This window comes from Hyperoodon ampullatus (assembly GCF_949752795.1).
Source record: "Hyperoodon ampullatus genome assembly, chromosome: 16".
NCBI classification, from domain to species: Eukaryota; Metazoa; Chordata; class Mammalia; order Artiodactyla; family Ziphiidae; genus Hyperoodon; species Hyperoodon ampullatus.
In genome coordinates, this window is record NC_136929.1 from 1,550,434 (window position 1) to 1,574,030 (window position 23,597).

General features: G+C 62.5%; 1 protein-coding gene across 1 annotated transcript in view; it reads right to left on the reverse strand.

Annotated features, from left to right (window-relative positions):
• MCF2L (MCF.2 cell line derived transforming sequence like) overlaps positions 1-23,597 on the reverse strand; it is a gene marked incomplete at both ends in the record, with an annotated part of 61,749 nt that overhangs the window by 33,749 nt on the left and 4,403 nt on the right. Inside the window, 2 exons of the mRNA XM_079721921.1 lie at positions 12,742-12,856; positions 15,934-16,017. Of these exons, the coding sequence (XP_079578047.1) occupies positions 12,742-12,856; positions 15,934-16,017 (199 nt within the window). The remainder of the gene's footprint in view (positions 1-12,741; positions 12,857-15,933; positions 16,018-23,597) is intronic.

Below are 23,597 nucleotides of genomic sequence, written 5' to 3' on the forward strand. Positions count from 1 at the left end.
GATGCTGAGCACCCGGTGACGACAGCCCCGTCCCCACTGAGCCTGACGCGGCGTCTGAGTCACTGCAGAGACCAGGAGGCTTCTCCCCTTGGCCGAGCCCGCCACCGTGAGCCAGCTGCAGGGCGGCAGTGCCCACGCCGGCCGATCCGCGCGGAGCAATGAGAGAGCAGGCCGAGGCTCCGACTGGAACTGCTAATTTCCAAGCCTCCGAACATACCGACAGTTTAAATGAAAACCAGAAATACACGGGACACATAGAAATCACGTGGCTGGTGGTGGTGCTCCGCCTGCTGGGAACATTATGTAACAAAAGTCAGAGCTGAAACGGCCCAAATGCCCTCTGTCAGAGCAGCACCGGTGACGGACACACAGTCACGCCTGTGCGGGCGCGTGCGCGCCGCTGTGTGTCAGCGCACCTGAAGGTGAAAGGCTCCACCTGTTCAGCGTTACCTGCTCCAGAGACAGCACAGGACTTCCGGGTAAAAGCACAAACAGAGGTCAGTTTTGGTTTCTGCTGCTGACGTCAGAGCGCGCACAGCCAGGCCGATGACGGTCTCGCGGCCGACACGGCGCCCCCGACAGAACTGGCTTCTAATCGGGCTCAGCTCTCATGGAGGGAAGTTTTATTTTGTTTACCACTCGGGCTTAAGTGCCAGGTACCTGGGATCACAGCCGCCTTGCCCCACCCACCCCCCACGCCCGGTAGCAGGCGATCCACGTGGACGGCGGCTCCAGGGCCTGATCTGGGCGGCCAGGGCAGTCGAAGCTGAGACGGCCCCGAAGCCTGGTGCCGGCTCTGGCCGGGGCGGTCAGGAGCCCGGGGCTCCTCGGTCAGTGTCACGGGCACAAGCTTTCCTCTGGACAGCCCCAGGCGGGCTCCTGAGGCCTCCCAGTCTCGGCCATGGGAGCCGGGGCTCAGCCAGAGCGAGACGGCAGCATGTCGGGTGGCCGCGCAGGCCCCGCCCCGTCCACTCGCCGGTGCTCTGCCGAGACTGCCCCTCTCGGCGGCCCCTCCCCTGGGGGGACAAGTCCCACGCGGTCCCCTGACGACACCAACCACAGCGGGTTCTCCACAGGCTGTGTCTGCACTCCGCCCCATCCTCCCTCTGTCTCACAGGGGAGCTGCCCTGCGGTCCGTGCTGGGGGGACGGCCCGGGTCTGAGGCCCAGCCGCCTGGATCTCACTCTTCCTAAAGTGCAAGAGACTCACTTCCCCTGAGCAGACGGCCACCCCGCCAGGCACGGGCCCCGCCGGCACTGGGGTCTGAGACGTGCTCCCAGACCACCCGCCCGTTGGGCGCTACCCTAGGTGCACAGCCCAGGGGCGGGTGCCACGCGTGGGGGACACGGGCCTGTTGCCACAAGCCGGGCCGGGCCGTTCCTCGGCGCCACCTGGATGGGCCACTCAGCGAAAAGCAAAAGCGGGACCCGAACAGTGTCCATCTCCGGGGCTGCTGCGGGAGCAAAGCCTGACGATGGCGGCAAGCCCGCTGTGCGCTCTATGCAGTGGCGGCTGCTGTGCGGCCATCTCCCTTCCCCCAAGACAGAGCTGGCCCGGCTCCCTGGCACCCCTTGTGACTCCACAACAGGCCTCAGGGTGTCAGCTGTGGTTCTGGGCCCGGAACGTCCTCCCGTGGCCCCTGCGCTGACCCCGCTGCCCTGGCCACTCACGAAGCACGCGGCCCAGGGCCTCGCGCCCCACCGCCCGCGTCACTTCCACGTCCCCATGCCACCCCCACCCCCGTCCCTTGGGGTCTTTTACTCGCGCTGCGCATTTGGAAGCCTGACGGTAGAAAGTCTGTAACGTCAAAGCCTCTGTCACGACCTCAGTGGACGGTGCTGACAGCAAACACGATGAAGAGGCCAAGGCACCAACGACACAATCTCTTAAAAAGAGAATTTCAAGAGAAATAGGAGGAATTTACTGGATCCACACAAACGTGTCCCGGAAGGCGGGTTTCCCAGCGAGGCAGCGGTCGGTTCGGCAGCTCCTGGCTCCCAGTGTATGAAAACACTCAGGCCAGAGTTCTGCGGTCACCTGCCTGCGGCCCCGCGGCTGCCCAGTGGGGTCGTGCGAGGGAAGGTGTGGCCGAGGCCCCGCCTGGGTCCCCCCTCCTGGCAGGCACTGCACTGAAGTCGGGGGCTATTCTTCTCTCACTCCTCACAATGAGCCAGAGGCACAGAGAGGCTAAGTCGTCCGCCCAGAGTCACACAGCTGGGGAGCACAGACCGGGTGGGGCCTGCGGCCTGGCTCTGAGTCCAGACCCCCAGGCCGAGTCCACCCTGCAGGATAAAGCCGCCCTCCCTCCCGCCCACCCCTGGGCTGCCTCCTGTGTCAGGCCAGGCAGGGCCCCTCCTCTGCAGGGGACCCGGCCCCAGCCCCAGAGGTGGATGGTGACGACGCCCGTGCACCAGCACCTGGCTGGGGGCCACGAGAGCTCTCCTCCCTGCCCCTCTCCTGTCTCCGACCACGTTTTGGGAACGCTGGCTCAGAGGAACACAGGCGTAACAGAAGGCACCTTATGTAAGGATGTAGGGACCCTCCAAGGCCCCCTCTGCCCACATGACTGCAGCCCCAGAGCAAGGCCGTGTGATATGCCCAGCCCCCAGGAGCCAGGGCTCAGCACCCCGGGGGCCCGTCACTCCGCCCTCCACCGCACTAAGGAGGGTCCCGTCTCCCGCGTCTGTGACCTCACATGCCCAGGGGAGAGGGCGGGTGGCTGACGCTCAGATTGCACAAGAGGCCGGCCCCCAGGGTCCCTCGTGTGCCAGGCCTCGGGGTGACTGCGCTGAGGGTGGTGGCAGCAGGGGAACTGGAGCAAGTAATCCAGAAACTGCAGCCACGTGGGCAAAGCCCCGGGGACCCCGGACACATGCGGCCCTGTGGACGCACGGCCGTCAGCCCACAATGTCCCAACAGCCGCTCCGAGGGGCCACTGGATGGCTGCCCAGCTGCTGAGTGAGGCTGATGAGCTCACTTTGGGCCCAAACAATCAAAAAAGGCCCAGAGCTCATGCAGGCATGGTGTCCTCTCTAACACCCCAGGCCTGCTAACTCCTCGGGGTGGCCCTGGGTGGCCGGAGGCACGGTCAGCTGTGGTCTGACCTCCCCTTTGTCGGGCATGAGCAGCATGAGGGTGGCCCGGGAACAAGGGCTGGGCTGGGTGGGTCCCCGCAGTGAGGCCGCGGTCACCCGGCGTCACCCTGACCAGCTCCTGCGCGGCTGCACCTTGTTCTCAGACCCAACACGTCACAGAGCAGGGACAGGCGGGGACACCAGGCCCGGCTTGGCCTCGCTCGGCACGCGTGGAGCTCCCGGTGGGAAGGACCACGGCTGGGGTGAGGGTGAGCGTTCTCAGGGCCACCTTGACAGAGGCCAGCTAGGCCTGGCACCAGGCAGGGAAACCAAGCTCAGCAACGGGAGCCAGCGGGCCAGGCAGGCCCTGGAAGGAGGCGCCGGCAGGCTGGCACCCATCCCAGACCGGCCTGGCAGGTGGCAGGGCAGTGCATCCCCAGGGGCCCGTGGGAGAGAACGTCCCACCTCCTCCAGCGGCCCTGGCCAAGCAGGTGGGCCCTGGGGCTGGGCCAGCCCTCGGGGTGGGCAGGGGGTGGGCAGGCCAGGCAGGGGGCTGGGGTACGGGTGGAGGCTGCAGCTGGGGGTTGGGGGGCCCAGGCTGGCTTGTAGAACACACGGGTTCAGGCAGGACCTGCCCCACCGTCCCGACCGCCCCTGCAGGTGGGGACCTGATGGTACTTCTTTGTCCTTTCTTCCCTCTTTTCGTCCCATGTTTTGACCCTGGTCTACAGAGGTTGCGAATGTTACAAAGATTTTATTTCCCTGTCTTCCTTTTGTAAGTGAAATGCCGTAGCCTGTTTCCTCTCTGCCTGTGACTTACCTGCCAGGTTCAAACACCGTGACTTTGAACGTAGCCCTGAGTGTTCAAGCCTGAGCCTTTCTTACCTGGCTGTCTCTTCCCTCGTCTTGTGATTCAAAAGCTGCACCTGTTATAGCACGTGTGCAATATGGTTCTCTTAATCCTGGTCAGCTTTTCATCCCAGAAAGCACAACGGCACGAAAAACGTCAGACCCGTTTAAAGAACTCTCTCACGCTTGGTAACGGTACCATATCTGTTCTCAAGGCTACAGCAGCCCCGTCAGGGTCAGACGCACACGGGGAGAGCAGGACGGGCCAGGGAGCCCTGACCACACAGCAGGGCCGTCACCTCGTCCTCACGACCCAAAGGAAACAGTCCACCGCTTACAAAAACACCCCTGTGTTTTCTCCAAAGAGCCTGAAAACTTGCATTTTTTGTTCTTTATATTTGAGTTGTTTTTTCCACATCCACATCGACGTGAACATACTCAAGATTTGTTTGAACCGACGCATGTGCAGTAGTAGGAGGGTCTTTCTTAGAAAACGAAGAGGTCAACGTGCAGCCCCGGGCCCCGTCTACAGGAACCCACCTGGCACAGAAGGAAACTGGAGTATGCACCTGGTTTTCAAAGACTGATTTTAATCTATCTCAAAGCACAGCCTCCTCCAACAGATGATGGATGAACACAATGTGGTCCATCCATGCAACGGGGTATCACTCAGCCTCAGAAAGGAAGGAAACCCTGATACCTGCTACAACACGGGTGAACCTCGAGGACATGATGCTCAGAGAAATAAGCCACCCCAGAGTGACACATCCGGTCTGATTCCACTCACGCGAGGTCCTTGGAGGAGTCAGACTCACGGGGACAGACAGTGGACGGTGGGGCCCACGCTGGGGGAGGGGAGGGGAGGGAGCCTTTCACGGGGACAGAGCTTCAGTTCTACAAGACGGCAAAGTCTGGAGTCTGCTGCACAGCAGCGCGCGCGGAACACCACTGAGCTGCGCACTTAGAAATAGTTAGGACGGCGAGAAGTATGTGTATTTTCCCACAACTAGAAAATTATGTTGGGGGAAAAACCCACCAAGCACATAGCTTCCTTAAATACATGAAAAGAAAAAAAGACACACACGCACATACACACACACTATCGGCCACCTCTTTGTAACAGAGCGAACTGCTCCCCCGAGGGCACGAAGACGCCAGCACCACCTCGGCAAGTCCGGAATCCCTGCTACCTGGTTACCTGCCAGAGGCTCCACGTTGCTGCTGCAGCCCCAGCTGCCTGCCGTCTGGCTCCTGCCCTCCAAGTGGGTCCTGAGACCCAGCCGCTCCGCTGTCCCGACTCCACTGACTGTGCCTGGGGCTGCCTCAGGCACGTCTGCTGCACCTGGAGCTGAAACCCTAGAGGAGGAGGCCTCTGGGCGTGGCGACCCCCCATGTGCACGAGCTGCTGGGTGCAGCCTGGGCGCTCTGATGGCAGCGAGGGAGGGGCTCCCCAAGCCCACCCCTCTTGGGCTCCCGTCACGGGGACCTGTCGCTGTTCCCAAGCAGGGCAGGGCCACACCCCTCCTCCCGGGCAGGTCTCTCGCCCTTCCCCCCACAGGTGAAGGCCATGACCGCTGTTAGCTGGATGCCGCCCCATCACAGCCGCATGCCCAACAGGTGGGGGCGTCCCACTTCTGAGCTGCCCGATATGGCAGCCACTGGCCCCTGGGAACTGCAGGACGGCTAGCCCGGCCCAGGAACTGAGCTTTGACATTTAGTTAGTTTCAATTTAAATGGCTACACGTGGCCAGTGGCTGTCATGCTAGAAGGTGGTGACAGAGAAAGATAATTACAACAAAGGAAGAGTTCTGAGCCGGGCCGCCTCTGGCTCCACAGGAGAACAAGATCGGGAGGACAGAGAGACAGGACCCCTGTGGAGAGGCTGCCCCAGCGGGCAGGGGTCCCTGAGCTTCAGGCCACGTGGGGCAACGGGCTGAGCCAGGCCACTGGACAGCAAATGGACAGCAAACAGCAAGAACGGCCCTTTACTTGCTAATTACGCGAGCCGCGGGGAAGCATCACCCCCGGCCAGAGCGCCTGACAGCCGTTACAAACGGGCTCACCTTTAAGGTGTCCGGCCTCAGAAGAGAGCACCACACCGGCCACGTGGGGGGCAAGGCTGCAGGAGGTGGAGGGGTGGTGGCCACAGGCCAGGGCTCACCTGCCCGGTCCATCCACACCCGAGGCTGCAGCGCAGCCGCCAAAGGACAGGCAGGGCGCCGTCTACGAGGACGCGTGCCACACGCCGTGGACCAGGAAGGGGCTGCGCTGTCCTGTCTGGTGGGGGGGCATTTGCGCACGGACGGAGCGACATACTTGACTGTGGTTTCCTGCGGGGAGCGTGAAAGCTAACGATTTTTCACGTGTGCGTTTGAATCGCTCGGGACACGTTCATGCCGCATTTTCTATCTTTATATTCACAAGTCAACTGAAAATTCACATGGAAATCACAGCCACAGCGAGAAGTGAGGTGCTGCCAGGGCCTGAAGGCAGGGCGAGAGGTGGCCTGGCTGCAGGGCTTGGCATTGGGTGTGTCCCGAGCGCGCGGCTGGGGGCCTCAGAACGGCATTTACAACCCTGCTCCATCCCCACGCGTGCTGCCTTTCCCCGTCACGTAGTCCATACAACTGCAAGTGGGGGCACGTGTGTGCACGCGTGGGGTATGCACGCTTGCGTGTGGTGTGCACACCCGCTCCTATGCACGTATCAGCATTCGTGTGTGTGGTCTGTGATGCACACCTGCATGCACACGTGTGATGTGTGATGCACACCTGTGTACATGTGTGTGGTGTGTGATGAACGCCTGTGTGTGTACATGTGTGTGGTGTGTGATGCACGCCTGTGTGGGGGTGACCTCTTTGCGTGCACCTCTCCTCGGGTGAACACGGCCTGCCACAAAAGCCAGATGGGAGATGTGCCTCTGTCTCCCGAGCAGCTGGGTGATCTGACCCGGGTCCATGGAAAGTTAGCGTCCTTATCGGCGTCAAGGAATCTAGGAGCCCCTGAGCTGCGCCGTCACCGGGCTGGGAGGGACGGCAGCTGTGCAGGAAGGTGATCCTCGATGTTATCTTCCAAGCCAGGGCGAGTAGGTGCGGGACGCCCCCAGGGATCCTGCAGGACTGCCGTGTGGAAGGGCATCCAGGACGGCTAAGTGTGTCCTTCAAAGAAAAGCCAGACACCTACTGTCTCAGTGTTGGCAGCCCTAAGCCCCTATGACCTTGCGTGTGTGAGTGCACGCATGTGCCTGTGCATGTCTTGTGTGTGTGTACACCTGCACCCACAGGGGAAGCCGCCGGTGACTGCCTTCACCAGGAGAGGAGGATCAGCTTGGAAACTTCGGTTTTGCCACAGGGAGGGGTGAGAGGGGTAAGAGGCGGATGGGGGGTCGGGGGGACCCAGACTCCAGAATCGCGGGAGGAGGGGCCCTGGAGCCCGGCATCCCGGCTCCGTGACTCGCTCACAGTTTACTGAGTGCTGGACCCAAGCCCTGCACGGAGACACAGGGCAGGTGTAAGTGAATCAAATGGTCACAGTCTTTCCTTTTTTATTGGGCAATTTCCATCAGCATAAACGTGCTGTGATCTCCCTCATCTTAAAGGAAACCTCGTCTGCCCCACCCCCGTCCCTCACGGACCATTTCCCCACCCGCCTTGAGAGCAAATCCTGGGAGGAGGTGTCCACGCTCACTGCGCTGGCTCTGATCCCTCTCCATGACTGAGGTCCCCCCGACTGACACCCCCCCGGGGTCCTGTGAGGACCTCCCCCCCTGAGACCCCCCTGGTGGTCCTGTGAGGACCTCCCCCCTGAGACCCCCCCGGGGTCCTGTGAGGACCTCCCCCCTGAGACCCCCCTGGTGGTCCTGTGAGGACCTCCCCCCTGAGACCCCCCTGGTGGTCCTGTGAGGACCTCCCCCCTGAGACCCCCCCGGGGTCCTGTGAGGACCTTCCCCCTGACACCCCCCGGGGTCCTGTGAGGACCTCCCCCCTGACACCCCCCCTGGTGGTCCTGTGAGGACCCTCCCCCCTGACACCCCCCGGGGTCCTGTGAGGACCCTCCCCCCTGAGACCCCCCGGGGTCCTGTGAGGACCTCCCCCCTGACACCCCCCCTGGTGGTCCTGTGAGGACCCTCCCCCCTGACACCCCCCGGGGTCCTGTGAGGACCTCCCCCCTGAGACCCCCCTGGTGGTCCTGTGAGGACCCTCCCCCCTGACACCCCCCGGGGTCCTGTGAGGACCTCCCCTCTGACACCCCCTGGTGGTCCTGTGAGGACCCTCCCCCCTGACACCCCCCGGGGTCCTGTGAGGACCTCCCCCCTGACACCCCCCGGGGTCCTGTGAGGACCTCCCCCCTGACACCCCCCTGGTGGTCCTGTGAGGACCTCCCCCCTGAGACCCCCCCGGGGTCCTGTGAGGACCTTCCCCCTGACACCCCCCGGGGTCCTGTGAGGACCTCCCCCCTGACACCCCCCCTGGTGGTCCTGTGAGGACCCTCCCCCCTGACACCCCCCGGGGTCCTGTGAGGACCCTCCCCCCTGAGACCCCCCGGGGTCCTGTGAGGACCTCCCCCCTGACACCCCCCCTGGTGGTCCTGTGAGGACCCTCCCCCCTGACACCCCCCGGGGTCCTGTGAGGACCTCCCCCCTGAGACCCCCCTGGTGGTCCTGTGAGGACCCTCCCCCCTGACACCCCCCGGGGTCCTGTGAGGACCTCCCCTCTGACACCCCCTGGTGGTCCTGTGAGGACCCTCCCCCCTGACACCCCCCGGGGTCCTGTGAGGACCTCCCCCCTGACACCCCCCCTGGTGGTCCTGTGAGGACCCCCCCTGCCAGGGCCCCCTCACCTCCCATAAACCACCGTCGGCGGGGGCTCCCCCCTCCCCACATCCATCCTTCACCCCCTTTTGCTTTGCTTTTCTTCTTCCGCAACCCACACTCCTTGCATCTCATGTAATTTTCTGAGACCATGAGCACAGGAGTTTACCTGTTTTGTCCCCTGCCAGGTCCTAAGGGTGTCCAGCACCGGCCAACCCTCACAGCAGTGACCTGAACGGCTGCCTCTGCCATGTGCACCCCCCAACCCCCGGCATGAGTTCTGCTGCGGTCACAGCCACTCTTCGGGCAGGGCCTGGGGGTCACGGTCACATGTCCTTGGACTTGTCCCCACCGGCCTGGCAGATGGTGGTGGTCAAGCCCCAGAGGAACCGCAAGGGTTGTAGGCATCGGCGTGGGAAGCCGGCCCCTGAGCCACGACGGGCTCCCAGGAGCGGCCCCGCGGTGCGGCCGCGGACCCGCCAGCTGAGAAATCACCAAGGCAGCCCAGCTTCTCTCGTGGAGGCATTTCCATGCTCACGTGCGTCTGGTGCATCCAGACGAGGCCTGCCCGGCAGTGTAAGGTTTCAAGATGACCCACGACTGTGAACCAGATGTAACCTGGGGCTCCTGTCCTCTGCCGGTAGTGACGGGACAAGAGCTACGCGCAGGGAGGCGTATTTTTCAGAGGACAGAGGGAAGCTCGGGGCCGACCATAGGAGTCAGCGTCTCTCAGAAGCAGCCGCATGAGACTGTCCGTCCACGTGATCTGTGTTGACCTTTACAGCGCGCCTGGTCCCAGATCTCACCCTCCCGCGTGGAGGCCGTGCTGGTGCCGGGCTGTCTAGGGTAAGCCCGGCCCGTGCCGGGGGGCAGGTGGGTTCCCCCTCTTCTTGGGGCCGGCAGTGCTGGCTGCGTCCACCAGGTGGCGGCCCCTCCCTCCCTGGGTTCCCGCAGGAGGGGAGACCTTGGCAGGCAGCGCCCGGCCCTGCTTGACCCACGGACGCCGAGTGTCTCCCCGCCGCCCCGTGAGACGTGCGCTGAACCTTCTGGAAACGCAGCTGCCTGTGAGCTGATGGGCGACACCCTTCGGTACCCTTAGGAGGTCCCCCAAGTCCGCCCTCGCTCGGGGCTGATCCCCCCCACCCCCGAGGAGCCCACCCAACGGCGCTGCGGCCAAGGGCTCGGAATGCGGCCCCTCCCCGCCTCCCTGACAGCCTGCCAGGCACCCGCCCCACCCCCGCTGGCCCGGCACCCAGCTGCGAAAGGACGGTGTCTGGTGCTGACGCCAGGGTTTCACTCTGTGTGAGAGGGCGTCGGGGCCACGGGAACCCCCCCATCCTCCGTCAGGAGGAAGACACGTGAACAGGACACACGCCGACCACCACGCCACGCGCGTCTCCCTCGAGATGGAGCCCACGGGTCTGGGCTGCACACGCTCAAGCCGGCCCCATGGCCAGGTCCACGGCACCACAGCCCCGCCAGGTACAAGGAGACCACCGTCACTCCTCAGCTTCAGGGGGAGCATGTTTCTTGCCCTTGCATCCGCGGGCAGAGTCTGTTTGCGACCTTGGAGACCAAGGTTTGGAGAGGTTCCACTGCACCAGGGTGAGAACCCCTTAAAGAAGGAGAGAAACACAGGTGCTGGTCCCAGCTGAAGGGGAGGTGAGCGAGCTGCGGTGAGGGACGCGGTGGGAGCCTCGGTCCCGCCAGGCCGCGGGCTGACTTTACCACCTGAGCTGCCTTTGCTCTCTGCAGACCAAGCCCACTTGTCCGGGAAATATTTACCAAGGAACCACCTGCTGCTCTTGGGACCTGCGTGCAGGGCCAGACACAGACCAACGCCAAGCTCTCAGGTAACGGGGACACTGCAGCTAAGCCCGTGAAGTCAGGGAGCCAGTGGGCTGGGGCCGGGGTGGGGTGGCGGGTGTGACGGACGGCCTACCAGAGGAGGGCGCCTGCAGCCCGAAGAGGCGCCACCGAGCCGAGGGAGCGTGTGCAGAGGCCCCGAGGCCAGGAGGCCTGAGGAGCCGCAGCACTAGCGAGGGTGGTGACCCGGGGAGGGAGGATTCGAGAGGGCACGGAGGCCGGCCTGCTGCGTCCGGGAGAAGGCTAGCCTCTGAGCCAGCTGTCGATGCTGCCAGACAGAACGTGACCTCTGACCTTCCCAAACCCGAGAGTGACCTGAAACCTGAGATTCCCCCACAGGCAGGGGAGGGTCACCCCACCGCACCATCGTAGGTGGGCAGTGGGAGACCACATATAGCACCCCCGGGGCCCTTGTTCAGCCTGCACTGAGCGGGCCGGTCACTGCGGCAACGCCGACCACCGAGCCCAGGGCCGGCCACCGCCTCGGCTGGGGCGGCAGGGCCGTGCCCGTAGCTACGGAGAAGGTTCATGGCAGCTTCTAACCGCAGGACTTCGGACCGTACGTCCCTACGCAGGGGCCGGAGGGGAAGAGACAGAGAGACAAGGTGGCGGCAAGAAGGCCACGGGGGTCTCCGGGCCCCTGGACGAGCGCAGAGCCCGCCCACCTTTGCCGATGCCTCTGAGTCACCGGACCCTAACCCACCAGCCACGGAGATGGGCAGAAACCTCCACGGAGCGCAGGCGGCCTCTCTCACGGCTCACGGGTGCCAGACTGAGAACAGTGCCTCGGACCCCTCCCCGGGCAGCGTCCACACGGACCTTACTGCACCGTGAGCTCCACTGCCTGGTCTGAGACAGGCCTGGGGACCACGGGAGATGGGGAAAAGACGGCCACAGGGGGACAAGAGGCACGGGCTGGGGGGCTCACGGGGCGGGGAGGAGGGCCACGCCTCGCCTGGACGTGGAACGCCCACCCCTGGGAGATGTCATGGAGGGGACCTGGGGAGCTGGCCACAAGCCCGCCCCCCGGAGGGCCAGTGAGACCGCTGGGGGGGCCCGCGGTCAGCCACCAGCAGCCGCCGTCTTCTTGTTACGTCACCGGACCGCCTGGAACCGGTGCCGAGTGCACCTGCCCTGCCTCTTGCTGGCCTGTCCCCGGTGTCCCCGGTGTCCCCCCGCCAAGGCTGTGCGGCTTTTCTGCGTCTCACTGCTGGGCACGCCGAGAGCTAGACCCACCGTGCCAGGTCCCCCTCCCCCAACGACACCCCCTGTGCCGCTCCACGCGGGCAGCATCCACCTTCCCGCCACTCTCCAGACCCTTGAACCTACTCAAGCACCGTCCCCCGAGGCCCAGGGACCTTGTCCATGGCCTTCCTGGCTGTAACTTCATGGGAGAAGACAAGTGGAGACGCTTTGCAGGATCGCAAGCCCCCGTGAAGCCCCTCGACGGGGCACGGCCAGCCCGAGGGGCCCTCAAGGAAGGCTGCGCACTCCCAGCACAGTGGCTGAACCTCCCGCCTCGGCTCGGCCACCCGGAGCCCGCCCCAGCGAGTTGGGTGCAGAGAAGGACGGAGACGGTGGCCACCGTAACCCAAGCCTCAGAAGAGACCCCGCCCCGCGGGCCCCAGGGCGCGGCGCCCAGCTCTCTCTGCCAAGTGACCTTCCCCACCCGCGTCCGTCGGGAGGGCTCCCCCAGCTTAACGCCTCCACCCCGCAGGCATCTGGAAGGATCTCCCCCAGCCTCCCCCTCCCCCCAGCACTGATCGGTGCTGACGGGACGACACTGACCAGCACTTTCTATAGGACAGGTGTCGGGCGGTCAAACTCGCTGTCGGGTCTGTTTCCCAGATTAGACTTAATTCACTGAGCTGTGACCCGCCTTCCGAAACCCGACGGAGGGAGAAGCTGACGGCACCTGCGCCCCCAGTGCCTTAGCAGGGCAGTCCCTCGTCTGCTGGGCGGGAGGTCGGCACCCTCACCTTTTCCGAGGGGGGGACCCCCGGGCAGCATCACCCCCCCGCCCCTCGGCTGCTGGGTGCCACACCGCCCAGCGTGGCTGTGGGCTTGGAGCAGGTCTCCCTACCTTTCTGGAGGACGGACCCAGTTCTGCTTGAAATAAAAGAGTGACCTGTCCACACGCACCTGGGGATGCTGGTGAGATAGGTCATGACATTCTGGAACTCCTTGTCGGGGACGTCGCCGAAGGCCGGGTAGTCGGGGAAGGTGATGACGGGGCTGCCGTCCTGCCCCCGCCCACCTGGGGAGAGAGAAGAGCAGCGCTGAGCACAGGGGCGCAGGGCGCTGCTCCCAGGTCTCGGCAGGTCAGTCATTTCCAGGATGAAACTCACTTTCCACGTTTTGTTTTTTTTTTTTTTTTTTGATGTAGACCATTTTTAAAGTCTTTATTGAATTTGTTACAATATTGCTTCTGTTTTTACGTTTTGTTTTTCTGGCTGCAGGCATGTGGGATCTTAGCTCCCCGACCAGGGCTCGAACCCACACCCCCTGCACTGGAAGGCGAAGTCTTAACCACCGGACCGCCAGGGAAGTCCCTTCCGTGTGTTTTATTATGAGAGAAATGTGTGCTATCGATGGAAATATTTGGAACGAGGTGATGAGCTGAAACAAGCACCCGCTATTCTGCCACCGCGGGGGCATCGCGGGAGCATGTTTCCTCCCAAACCCACTTCCGTGCGCGTCTGTGTGTGACAGACCGCGCTGAACGGAAAGCTGGCATCCTGCTTCCTTCCTGGCGGCGTGGACGTTTTCCAGGCTCCACAGGTGAGGTGACGAGCACTGAAACGTTGCACGTGCCATCAGGCTGCAGCCCGACGGCCCGCTCGCCCTGTGGCGACTTCGGGTAGACAGTTCCCGCCTGATGGGAGTCATCCCTTCGGCACCCTGTGTGGGGAGGTACAGGTGGAACCGGCCGGGGTGGGGGCACTTTTCCCAGGGGAGGCGCACCCGACACAGTTCCCGAGGGACAACGAGGCAGTGGCCTTGGATCTGGGAAGGTGAGCGCGGCTCCCCAGGGCCAGGCAGTCGGGAGGGCAGGCACGGAGATGCAGGCTGGGAGTCTGGGCCGAGCTGTCCCACCGACGACCTGGGCGGCAGTGCAGAGGCCAGGAGGTGAGGCCAGGCGTGGTCTGCTGCCAGCCGGTGCCCTGCGTGGCAGGAGGTGGCCACCTCTGCTCCTCCGGGGCTGGGTCCTTCCCTCTTCCCTTTGAACCGAGGCTGGCCTGGCCCATCCGAGGTGGCAGAAGTGATGCCGCGTGACTCTCAAGGCTGGTCTGCGGTGAACCTGCACAGGCAGCCGGCTGCCGACAGCCTGATACAGGCAAGCACCTGGGGCCCCTTCCGAGGGCAGAGCCGGTTGGCCCCTGAAGACCTCTCACTGTCCCCACCAGCATGCTCTGGTGTCCACTGGCAGCGTCTGGGCAGTTCTGGTCGTCACTCTGGGGGGTGCTGGCCTCCGGTGGGTGGGGCTGCTCTACGTCCTACAATGTCCCCCCAGTGTCAGCGGCGCTGGGCTGCGAAGCCAGCCACCTTGACCTTTGCACACGGACACCCCGGCAGGAGGTTACGGCAGTTTGGTCCAGGGCAGGCGGTGGGCACCGTGATAACTGGCCAGGGCGTCCTCACGTTGGGAGGCGGGCAGCCGGGGTGTCCCGGCGGGTGGGAGAGGGGTGGAGAGGACGAGGGCCACCCCTGCCCCTGGGCTCTGCTTGGCCAAACCGCACGGGGTGTCCACAAAAACCCAGGACGGTCCAGCTTTGTTTCAGACGTTGAAACTCAAGATGTGTTGTCTTCTAACCAATTCTCAGACTTGACGACGTGAACCAGCCCAGTCCGTCGGCCATGCTCTGGAGGTTGGGATGGTGGCGGGCTTGGTGGTCCTCAGCTCAGGGCCTGGCCACCCGCCTGTGGGCTCGCCTGAGCCCGGGGTCACCTTCCAGGCTCCCTCAGGTGCTGGCAGAATACCCTCCCATGGCTGTAGGGCCGGGGTCGCTCTCTGCCCCCATCGGTCGCCCGCCTTCCTCCAGACACCCCGCCATAGCCCAGGCCAGCGGTGGGGTATCTTGGTCACATCAGCTCTCTTGTCCTTGGCCCCCCGTGTGCTGGGGGACCTGGGGCCTGTGAGGCCCAGTAGTCAGTGACGTTGTAGCCGCCAAGCTGGGGCCGTGGTTACTTCCGCAAAACCCCCTCCCTGAGCACCCAGCAGCCTCTGAATAACAAGAGGTGTGTCTGGGGGTCAGAGCCCCCTGGGGTCTCCTCCTGAGGGCAGCGGGTGAAGACCTGAAGGAAGGTCAAGGTCATGACCCTGTCCTGTTGGGGACTTTTGTTTCTCAGAAGGACACCCCACTCTCTCTCCTTCCTCCGTGAGGCGGGCGCCCCTTGCGGTGGTGGCCCCTCCAGGAAGAGCAGGATGCCATCTCCGCTGACAAACCTCAGAGGCTCAGCTTTCCTGCTCACGGGGCTCAGGCCTCAAGAGGCACTTAAACCCCAGAGCAACACCGCGGGTCCAGGTGTAGGGCCAGAGCCACACAGGGCACGGCCTGGGGAGCAGCTCCTGGCACCAAGGGATGGGCAGGTGAGCCCGGGGGCGCAGGACTGGCTCTTGGAGCTCAGGAGAGACCCCAACCTGCTGGCCAGGGGAAAGGGCCGTGAGCAGGGGGCCTTCATCCTCGGGCCCCTGACCGACAGCACAGGGAGCCTTGGTGGGCAGGCCTGCCCGGGGGGTGGGGGGCGGTGAGCGCCCTGCTCCAGGCACTGCTGTCGCGCAATGTTCACGGCCTTTGCAGGCCCAAGGCACCAGCACCTTGGCCGGCCGGAGAGGGCAGCAAGATGTCCCTGCAGGCTGGAGACAGAACCTGGATCCCAGGGGAGGGTGGCAGGTGGACGGGGGCCGGAGATACGGAGCGAGCCCAGGACAGGCTTGTGGGCAGCGCCAGCCCCTCGCCCTTGTCGGTGGCACCCCAGGGGCTTCTCCCAGAAGACGGAGCCACGGAAGCCAGACCCCAGGCCCTGGACACTGCACGGGGGCGACTGTGCCACACCTGCACCTCCTCCCCGTCCCAGGAAAGCTCTGGAATCCAGGAGACTGCAGCCAGGAGCACTCGGGCCGCGCCCCCCTGGGGACCCAACTGACCCCTGGCCGGCACTTGCCGGCTCTGAGCTGCCCTCATCACAGGCATCCGTGCAATGGGGGACGGGCCGTACTGCACGGATTGTCCCCAGGCCCCACGACGCGGTCACGGAGGACCAGGAGGCCGACCGCCTGGCCGAGCAGACACCCCCACCGCCCCCGTCACACGCCCTGGCCTTTGCACTCACCAGACAGGTAAGCAAAGCGCTTCTGCAGCTGGTCCTGGATGTCGGCAGCACAGAGCGGGCTGATGTCGTGGTGCATGATTTCATCTGCGGGGAGAGCACAGCAGACGGAAACACGCTGTCATTTGGAGGAAATGGCCCCCCGAGCTACGTCTGGGTCAGCCCCACCGCAGACACTCGAGGGTCCAGTGGTCACGGGCCTGGAAAAGGGAGTCCAGTTTCCAGTACAGAAACCTTTGTTTCTCAGAGCACAGAAAGCTGTGCGCTGAGTGATTCATCAATATTTAAAGCGTGGTGTGTGTCAGAAGCACAGAGAAAGGCGGAGGGAGTGGAGGAAGGGACAGGGAGGGACAGAGGGGGACAGGGAGTGACAGGGGGGGAGAGAGAGGGGGACAGGGAGGGACAGGGAGGGACAGAGGGGGACAGGGAGGGACAGAGGGGGACAGGGAGGGACAGGGAGGTGGACATGGAGGGACAGGGAGGGACAGGGAGGGACATGGAGGGACAGAGGGGGACACGGAGGGACAGGGAGGGACAGGGAGGGGGACAGGGAGAGACAGGGAGGGGGACGGAGGGAGAGAGAAGGATAGGTGGGCAGAGGGGAGGTGGGGGGAGTGGGCCAGGACCGGGAGCTGGAGGACTGACCCCGAGACAAGTGCTCAGGGAGCAGACACGCTTTGGTCTGAGAGCCCCTACCGAAGTCCTGGGAGTGGCTGGGCCACCCTTGGGGTTCTCGCCTGCTGTCTATTCAACAACCCACTGGTCAGAGTGGAAACCTGGCCACGGCAGTGGGTTCAGACACACATGCCTGGAGCCTCACCCCAGCCTGACACTGACCCTGAGCAGGGCGCTGAGCCGGGTACTGACAGCCGCAAGTCCTAGATCAGGGCCCCGAGTGACCCAGTCATAGCCTGGAGGCGTCGACCAGAAACACAAGGTTTAGGAAGACTCCTGCTGGAGTCCAGACACGGGCAGGGTCTGCGTCTATGCGGGGCACCAGCAGGCGGCCACAGAACCAGGTCGCTCGGGGGCCTTCGGGGACCCGTGTCTCTAGTTGCTGCTAGGTTGGCACCACGTGACTGGCGGCCCACGTCTTGTGTCTCCAGACCCAGGTGTCCTGGAGGGTCTGCAGCCTTGAATGTGGACACGACTTCCCCACGGAGACTACAGCTCACAAATGGCTTAGAAGTCAGCTCTCTTACACCCAGGAGAAGAGCCAGGCCCCCAGGGCCTGGAGATTCGGGTCACGGAGACAGTGAAACGCCCTCCGAGCGGATGAGCCTCTGTCCTGCAGACCAGCGAGCATGGGCAGGTGGCACGATTAAACGCACAGGCGCGTCCCCAGATCCTGGCTGTCAGTTGTGGAACTGCCGAGACCCGTGGCTGGCGGCCCTGTGACTGCCTCGTGCTGATGAGGACGTGACGGGGGCCGCGTCCCGGGGCCACTCGTCCCGACAGGGCCGCAGCCCGTTCAGGGTCAGGGACTGAATGACGGGTCACGCTCAAAACACTCAGAGGCCACGACTCTGCCGGTTCCACGGGCAGCTCGGGGCCATGCCGCCTCCCCTGTGCAGGGAAACGTCTCACCAGCGGCTTTCTTTCGTGGGAGAAAAACAGGGCTGGAAACAAGTGCTAAAAGAAAACCTGAAATGTTTTTAACTCCAGACGAGGTGGTTTATGGCCGTCACACCTCATTTATTTAGAACACACGTCAGGTGCGATCGATAGGCAGCTGCACGGAGGCCGGGAGGCTGGATTTTCCGCTGCCCACACTGTCGAGCACGGACCCTGTTCTCCTCAAATCCGGCCTCTGCCCGCCGGGGACAAGCGCGTCATTGAGACGGACCCCCGGGGAAGTGGGGTCGCCCTCAAGCTTGGAAAGGAGACACCCAGGGCTGCAGAAAACAGCACGGATGCTGCCAGCTGGCAAGTCCCCTGACTGGCGTGGATGCTGGGACGGGCAGTTCCCCAGGCCTCGCAAGACGGCCCTCAGCCCGCAGACCCCCCCAGGACCACATCAAGACTCCGCCAGGCATTTCTGCAGAGATTCTCAGACCTGGTTCCGAGCAGCCGAGTTGCAGGGCCTTCATGTGGCCCCTCCGATGAGCACACTCCCTCCTTCCTGAGCTCGCTGTGGGCACCAGAGCTGTCTGCCCTCCGTGTCCAGCTCCCCCGGACGGCAGACAGCTCCCCACGTACTAGGGGCACGGCTGATACTCCTGACCACCCCTGCCCTTTCTCACTGGCTGGACCACTGTCCATGTTAAGTTGCTTCCACAGAGGAACGCACTTGGAGCCGCCGCCCCGACGTGCTTCGAGTTCCTCAACCAGCCGAGGTCCTGCCAGGCCCAGGGTCTTTGCACAGGCTGCCCACTCTGTGATGCTTTTCCCATCCCTGTTTCCTGGTCCAATCTTACTCAAGATGTTTTACCGAGATGTCACCTCTTCGCGGGGGGGGTCTTTCTCCGCCTCCTAGCCTGGCGGGGGCCTCACAGCATCCTGCATCCCCCGCAGAGGGCACCAGCAGGCTCACTCCCAGGCCAGGAGCCCAAAGAACTCGTGCTGAACGAATAGACGATGACTCCTCAGAGCTTCATTTGGAATCTGGCTAATTTGGCAAAGTTCGTTCTGACTTGCATACAGGCTGGTTCCAGAATTTCTGCCCGTTGCAGGCCCCGTGGGTGCAGCCCGCTGACCACGGCAGCTGCGCCCCAGAACCCGCCACCCGTGAATTTTCTTGGGCAGAACTAACCTAATTTGTGCCTTAGATCAAATGACCCAGTTTAGGTTTAAAAGTAGGGTTCCTCTGCACACGAGGTCCATTCAGACAAATGGACTGTACAAAAACTCACACATGTTAAATGGTCACTGGCCGCCCCGCAGAGAGCTGAGAATAACCGAGCAGTTTCCAGCTGCCATCGAGGCACATGGCGTGGACAGCAGGCGCTGCGGTGTCGGGCACTTACTGCTTCTTTCTCCCTCAAAGACTAGGGCCTCGTCCACGATATTTCCTCTTGCACTCGAGCGGCAGGTGACGGCCGGTTGAGAAGAAAGTGGAGGTGCCCGGCCTGGCCCATCTGAGGTCTGGGACGGGAAGTGGGGTCGCCCTGCCCGCCAGCTCAGGGTCAGGCTCAGGGTCAGGGGAGGCCCAGCTCCTGCACAGACCCGCTCTGTGTGCACACAATGCCTCACAGATAACCACCCGACAACAGCTTTCCTGTCGCCCAGACGTAAGCGGAGACTCCAGGCAATTACCCAACACAGAGTCACTCTGAGACGGGAGGGGTGCAGGGGGGAGAGGACGGCGCTTCCCTTCCGACCCCTGCAGGGTGGGGGCTGGGGGCGGGGTCTGCAGGTTGACCTGGCCCCTCTGGCACCAGCTCTGGGAGCCCGTCTGGAAAGGTCACTCTGTCCGGAGCACCGCAGGGGACAGACGCCCGCTCCCTGTCAGTGGCCAGAGGGAATGACCCCTCGCTGAGCTCACGACATCTCAGTGGTGTGGGGACCCAGCTCAGTTCTACATGAGGACAAAGGGGAAGAAACACCAACCGCTGGAATCTCTGGCCACAAAGCGGTCCCCTGAGTCCGGCCTGGTCTGCGCAGCAATCGGAGAGTCCGGGGGAGGGGGCACCACCCTTTTATCTTCACACCGTTTCATCTTAACACAATCAGACTCCGGCAGCAAACTTCCTTCCTCTGGCAAACTGACTCGCATATTTGCTTTCTTTTAGGACGAGGATTTCATAACGCAGAGCAGGCTGCATGTGGCCCGTGCTGCCCACGGGAAGGGCTTCTGAGCTGCACCGTGATTGCCAGCGCTGCCTCGGGCCGAGAACACATACAGGGTTGGGGCTCGAGAGACGCAGAGCGCGTGGACCCTGGAAATCCATGTCCAGGTGGCGAGGGTCTGGGTCAAGGAAGCCCACAGCACGTGCAGGAGCCTGGCGTTCGTGTTCGGAGGCTGGTCCCTGCCTTGCCGGTGACCTTGGATCTTGCTGAAGGGGGGACAGGAGCGTGAGAAGGGCTCCTACGGAGGGGCTGGCAGCTGGCAAGAGGCCCTGGGCCGCAAAGTCCACTAAGTCCGTTACGAGCTAATTCTCTTCCTTGTTTATATCTGGCTGAACATCTACACCCGAGGCTTTTGTTTATTTCCTACCAAAATACACCCGTGATGCCCTTTCAGAGTCCGTGGGGTGGCCTCACCAAGTCACGTGGGTGGGATTCTTAGTCCACCAAGACCCCACCCAGGAAGCCCCACACCAGAGCAGAGTGTGTGCAGAGGAATGGCCGCAAAGAGGCGACTCCAAGCTGGGGGACGAGGATGCCTGGGGCTCCGAACAGGCTCCGTTCCGGCCCTTGGTCAGGCAGGGACCCATCAGCTCCCCGAGTCCCTGGTCAGGCAGGAGAGGCATCTCCATGGCAACCTGTAGTCCACAGGCCGGCTCTGGGATTCAGTCCTTCGGGATGTTGGAGATCTACACTCACTTGGACTGAATCCTCTCTCACAGGCCATCCTGGGTATTTTTAACAAGTTACTCGTTACTGGATTGGCACAAACATTTCACATCACATACGATGCATCGTTAACTCAGTTCACCACTGTTCTCCACGATTTCCTGATCTCAGGACGTGAATCCTTATGTATTTTAAAATAAAAGGCCCCATATGAGAAGATGCTTAACCAAACTCGTCCTCAGGGAAGCCCCATCCTCAGCAGAGGGGTTGGCTCCCAGGCACCCCCAGCGGAGCTCAGGGAACCAGCCGGGGCCCAGCTGGCGCCGTAGGAGCTCTCCTGCGTGGGCACCAGGGACAAACACTGAGCCTTGTGAGGGCAGGCCCTGGGGGACCACAGGGGGCACCATCTGTGCAGATGAGGCTCAGCGGCCTCCTACCACCCAGGCTCCAGACCTGCATCTTCCAAGGCCACGGCCCACTCGGCAGCGTGTCTGCAGCTCAGGCTGCATGGGAATGACTCTCCTGGGGCCTCGGCAAGGCTCATGTAGAACCCTCATCCCATCCTGCCCCGCCAGCCATGGCCTTGTCAGTTGATCTCAGACAAGTGCAGGCTTCTCAAGGCCACCCGCCCGCGGGGCTGGTGCTGATCAGACACTCCCTCCGTGCGCTGGACAGCAATCAGAGGCCAGGGCTCCCCCAGGGTCACCAGCGGACGCGTTTCCACCTGCCCCGTCACCAACACCTGGATGTCAGAAGAGACCACCTGGGCAGCAGCTTCAGCCAGGTGGGCCTTGGGGCGCACGCTCCACACCCACGCCAGGGGCCCCGGATACGAAGCTTGCACGCACGTTTCACAGCCTGGCTTGTGGATATTCACACCGCATGCTTGGCAGTTTCAGAGCTACGAACAACTTCTTAAAAAACAGCTTTTGGAATCCTGTCCTGTAGGATGTCAACTACATCACCTCTGCCACGTCCCGGGCGACGCAGGACATGGCAGATACCTGGCTTAGACGTCGCACCGCCTGCCGACGGCAGACGGCTGAGCCCTAGCGGGCCTCAGAATCCTCTCTAACACAGGCTCCAGGCAGCTCGCCAAGCACGCAGAGACCTGCCCCGACCTGCATCAGTGACCTGCATCAGTGCGTAAGCAATCCTCACACCCACTGACCCTCACACCAGCATGGAGCATCTTTCCAGGGGCTCCACTCACACTGGGGGGCTCCAGACTTTCACTTCTCTGCACCTTCGGCAGAGCCCCCTCCCCAGTCAGGGAGAGAAGGGCTCCACAGTCGGACAAACTTGGGGAGCACAACAGAAAACCTCTTGTCTTGGAGACTCCGGGACTACCCCCCAAACTTAACTGTCACAGGTTCTGGGGTGTGCAGGGAGAAGAGGGTGCACGGCACCTCCCGACTCCTGCAGGATTCACGTTGTTGATAGCATACTTGGGGACAGGCCACCCTCGCTGGTCCTTATGAAAACAAAAATAAAGCCTTAAATGAAATTCCCACACAAGTACCCACTGAGTCAATGACACAGATTAAAGTTAAAACAAAACACCGAGGTCTCAATCAAGAAAGCAAGTGTGTCTCAAACATCTCACTGTGACCAGTGGACATAAGAGAAAGTATAGGAGAAAAGTAAGAATTCCTTAAACTTGTAGGCTGTCTGGGCAACTGGATTACTTTTAAATAGGTTCACGCAGAAAATCTTTAATCCACAGGAGAAATAGCAGTTGCGGTATAACCATTACTAAGTACGTTTAATGTACTAACACATTTAATTGTCACAACAAACCAAGAGGGGGGAACATGATTATCCCAGTTTTTTTGGATGAGCAAACTAAGGCACAGAGAGGCTGAGTGACTTGCCCGAGGCCACACAGCAGTGATGGGGCGACCACAGGTGCAGCAGAGCAAAGAAGGGCAGGGCAGGGGTGCCCTCAGCCTGTGACGGCATCAGGGTGGGTGATTCTGGGGCTGGGGTTAGACAGTGGAAATGCTGGCGGCAGGGGGGGCGTATGTCGGACTTGGCGGGAGGCTTGGCTCTGCAGAGCCCCGGAGAAGAGCTCCAAGTAACTGCAAACCAGGGGAAGCTGGGCCCCTCCCGGGCTCAGAGGGGTTACAGCAAACGGTAAGGCCCTCCCCTGCATGTGATCTGGGGAGTCCCTGACCCTGCATCAGTGATCCAAGAAATGACACTGCAATTAGCTGAGACACTTTTAATAATCTCGTGAGTTTGTATTTCCTCCTTAGAGTCTAAGGAGAATTCTTCCTTCCTTCCTTCCTTCCTCCCTCCCTCCCTTCCTTCCTTTATTTTTGGTTGTGTTGGGTCTTCGTTGCTGCGCACGGGCTTTCTCTAGTTGCGGCGAGCGGGGCTACTCTTCATTGCAGTGCGCGGGCTTCTCATTGCGGTGGCTTCTCTTGCTGCGGAGCACAGGCTCTAGGCGTGTGGGCTTCAGTAGTTGTGGCGCACGGGCTTAGTTGCTCCACAGCGTGTGGGATCTTCCCGGACCAAGGCTCAAACCCCTGTCCCCTGCGTTGGCAGGTGGATCTTAACCGCTGCGCCCCCAGGGAAGCCCCTAAGGAGAATTCTGATCCGAAATCTGATAAGATCTGAAGCTGTGGGCGGAGAAAATGACCTTGCCCTTGGTGAACGGGCAGACGCGCACCTGCAGCCACCTGTGAGCGTGGACTGTCCGCTGTCCCCAAGGTTCACACAGACATGCCATCTGCAGAGCTGCTCTGGCCTCTGGGCCACCTCCTGGTCCAGAGGCTGTGTTTTATTTTGCAGAATCACCACCCGTTATGTGCAGGGATCCTGGTCTCCTGGGCAGTGGACCAGTGCTCCTGAGACAGGTGGGAGCTGTGTGACCTTGGGCGTGTTACCTAACCTCTCTGAATTGGTCTCCTTATCTGTAAATCAGGATAATCGCAGCATCTAGCTCTGGGGAGGCTTGTGCACATGTGCAGCATGGCGTCTGGCATGTGGTAGGTGTTTAATTGCTGCTAGTGTGCGAGCTGGCACCTGGCCGCAATGCATCTTGGGGAGGTCAGGCCAGGAAACGGCCGCATCCACCCCTCAGCCTCCCCCGTATCTTCTGGCTCTGCTGCCTTTACCGAGAGCAGGGACGTGCCCACGGGGAAAGGCGGGTTCTGGGTGGGATGGTCCCACCTTGGCTTTCCCTGCTCCCACACCTGCTCGGAGGC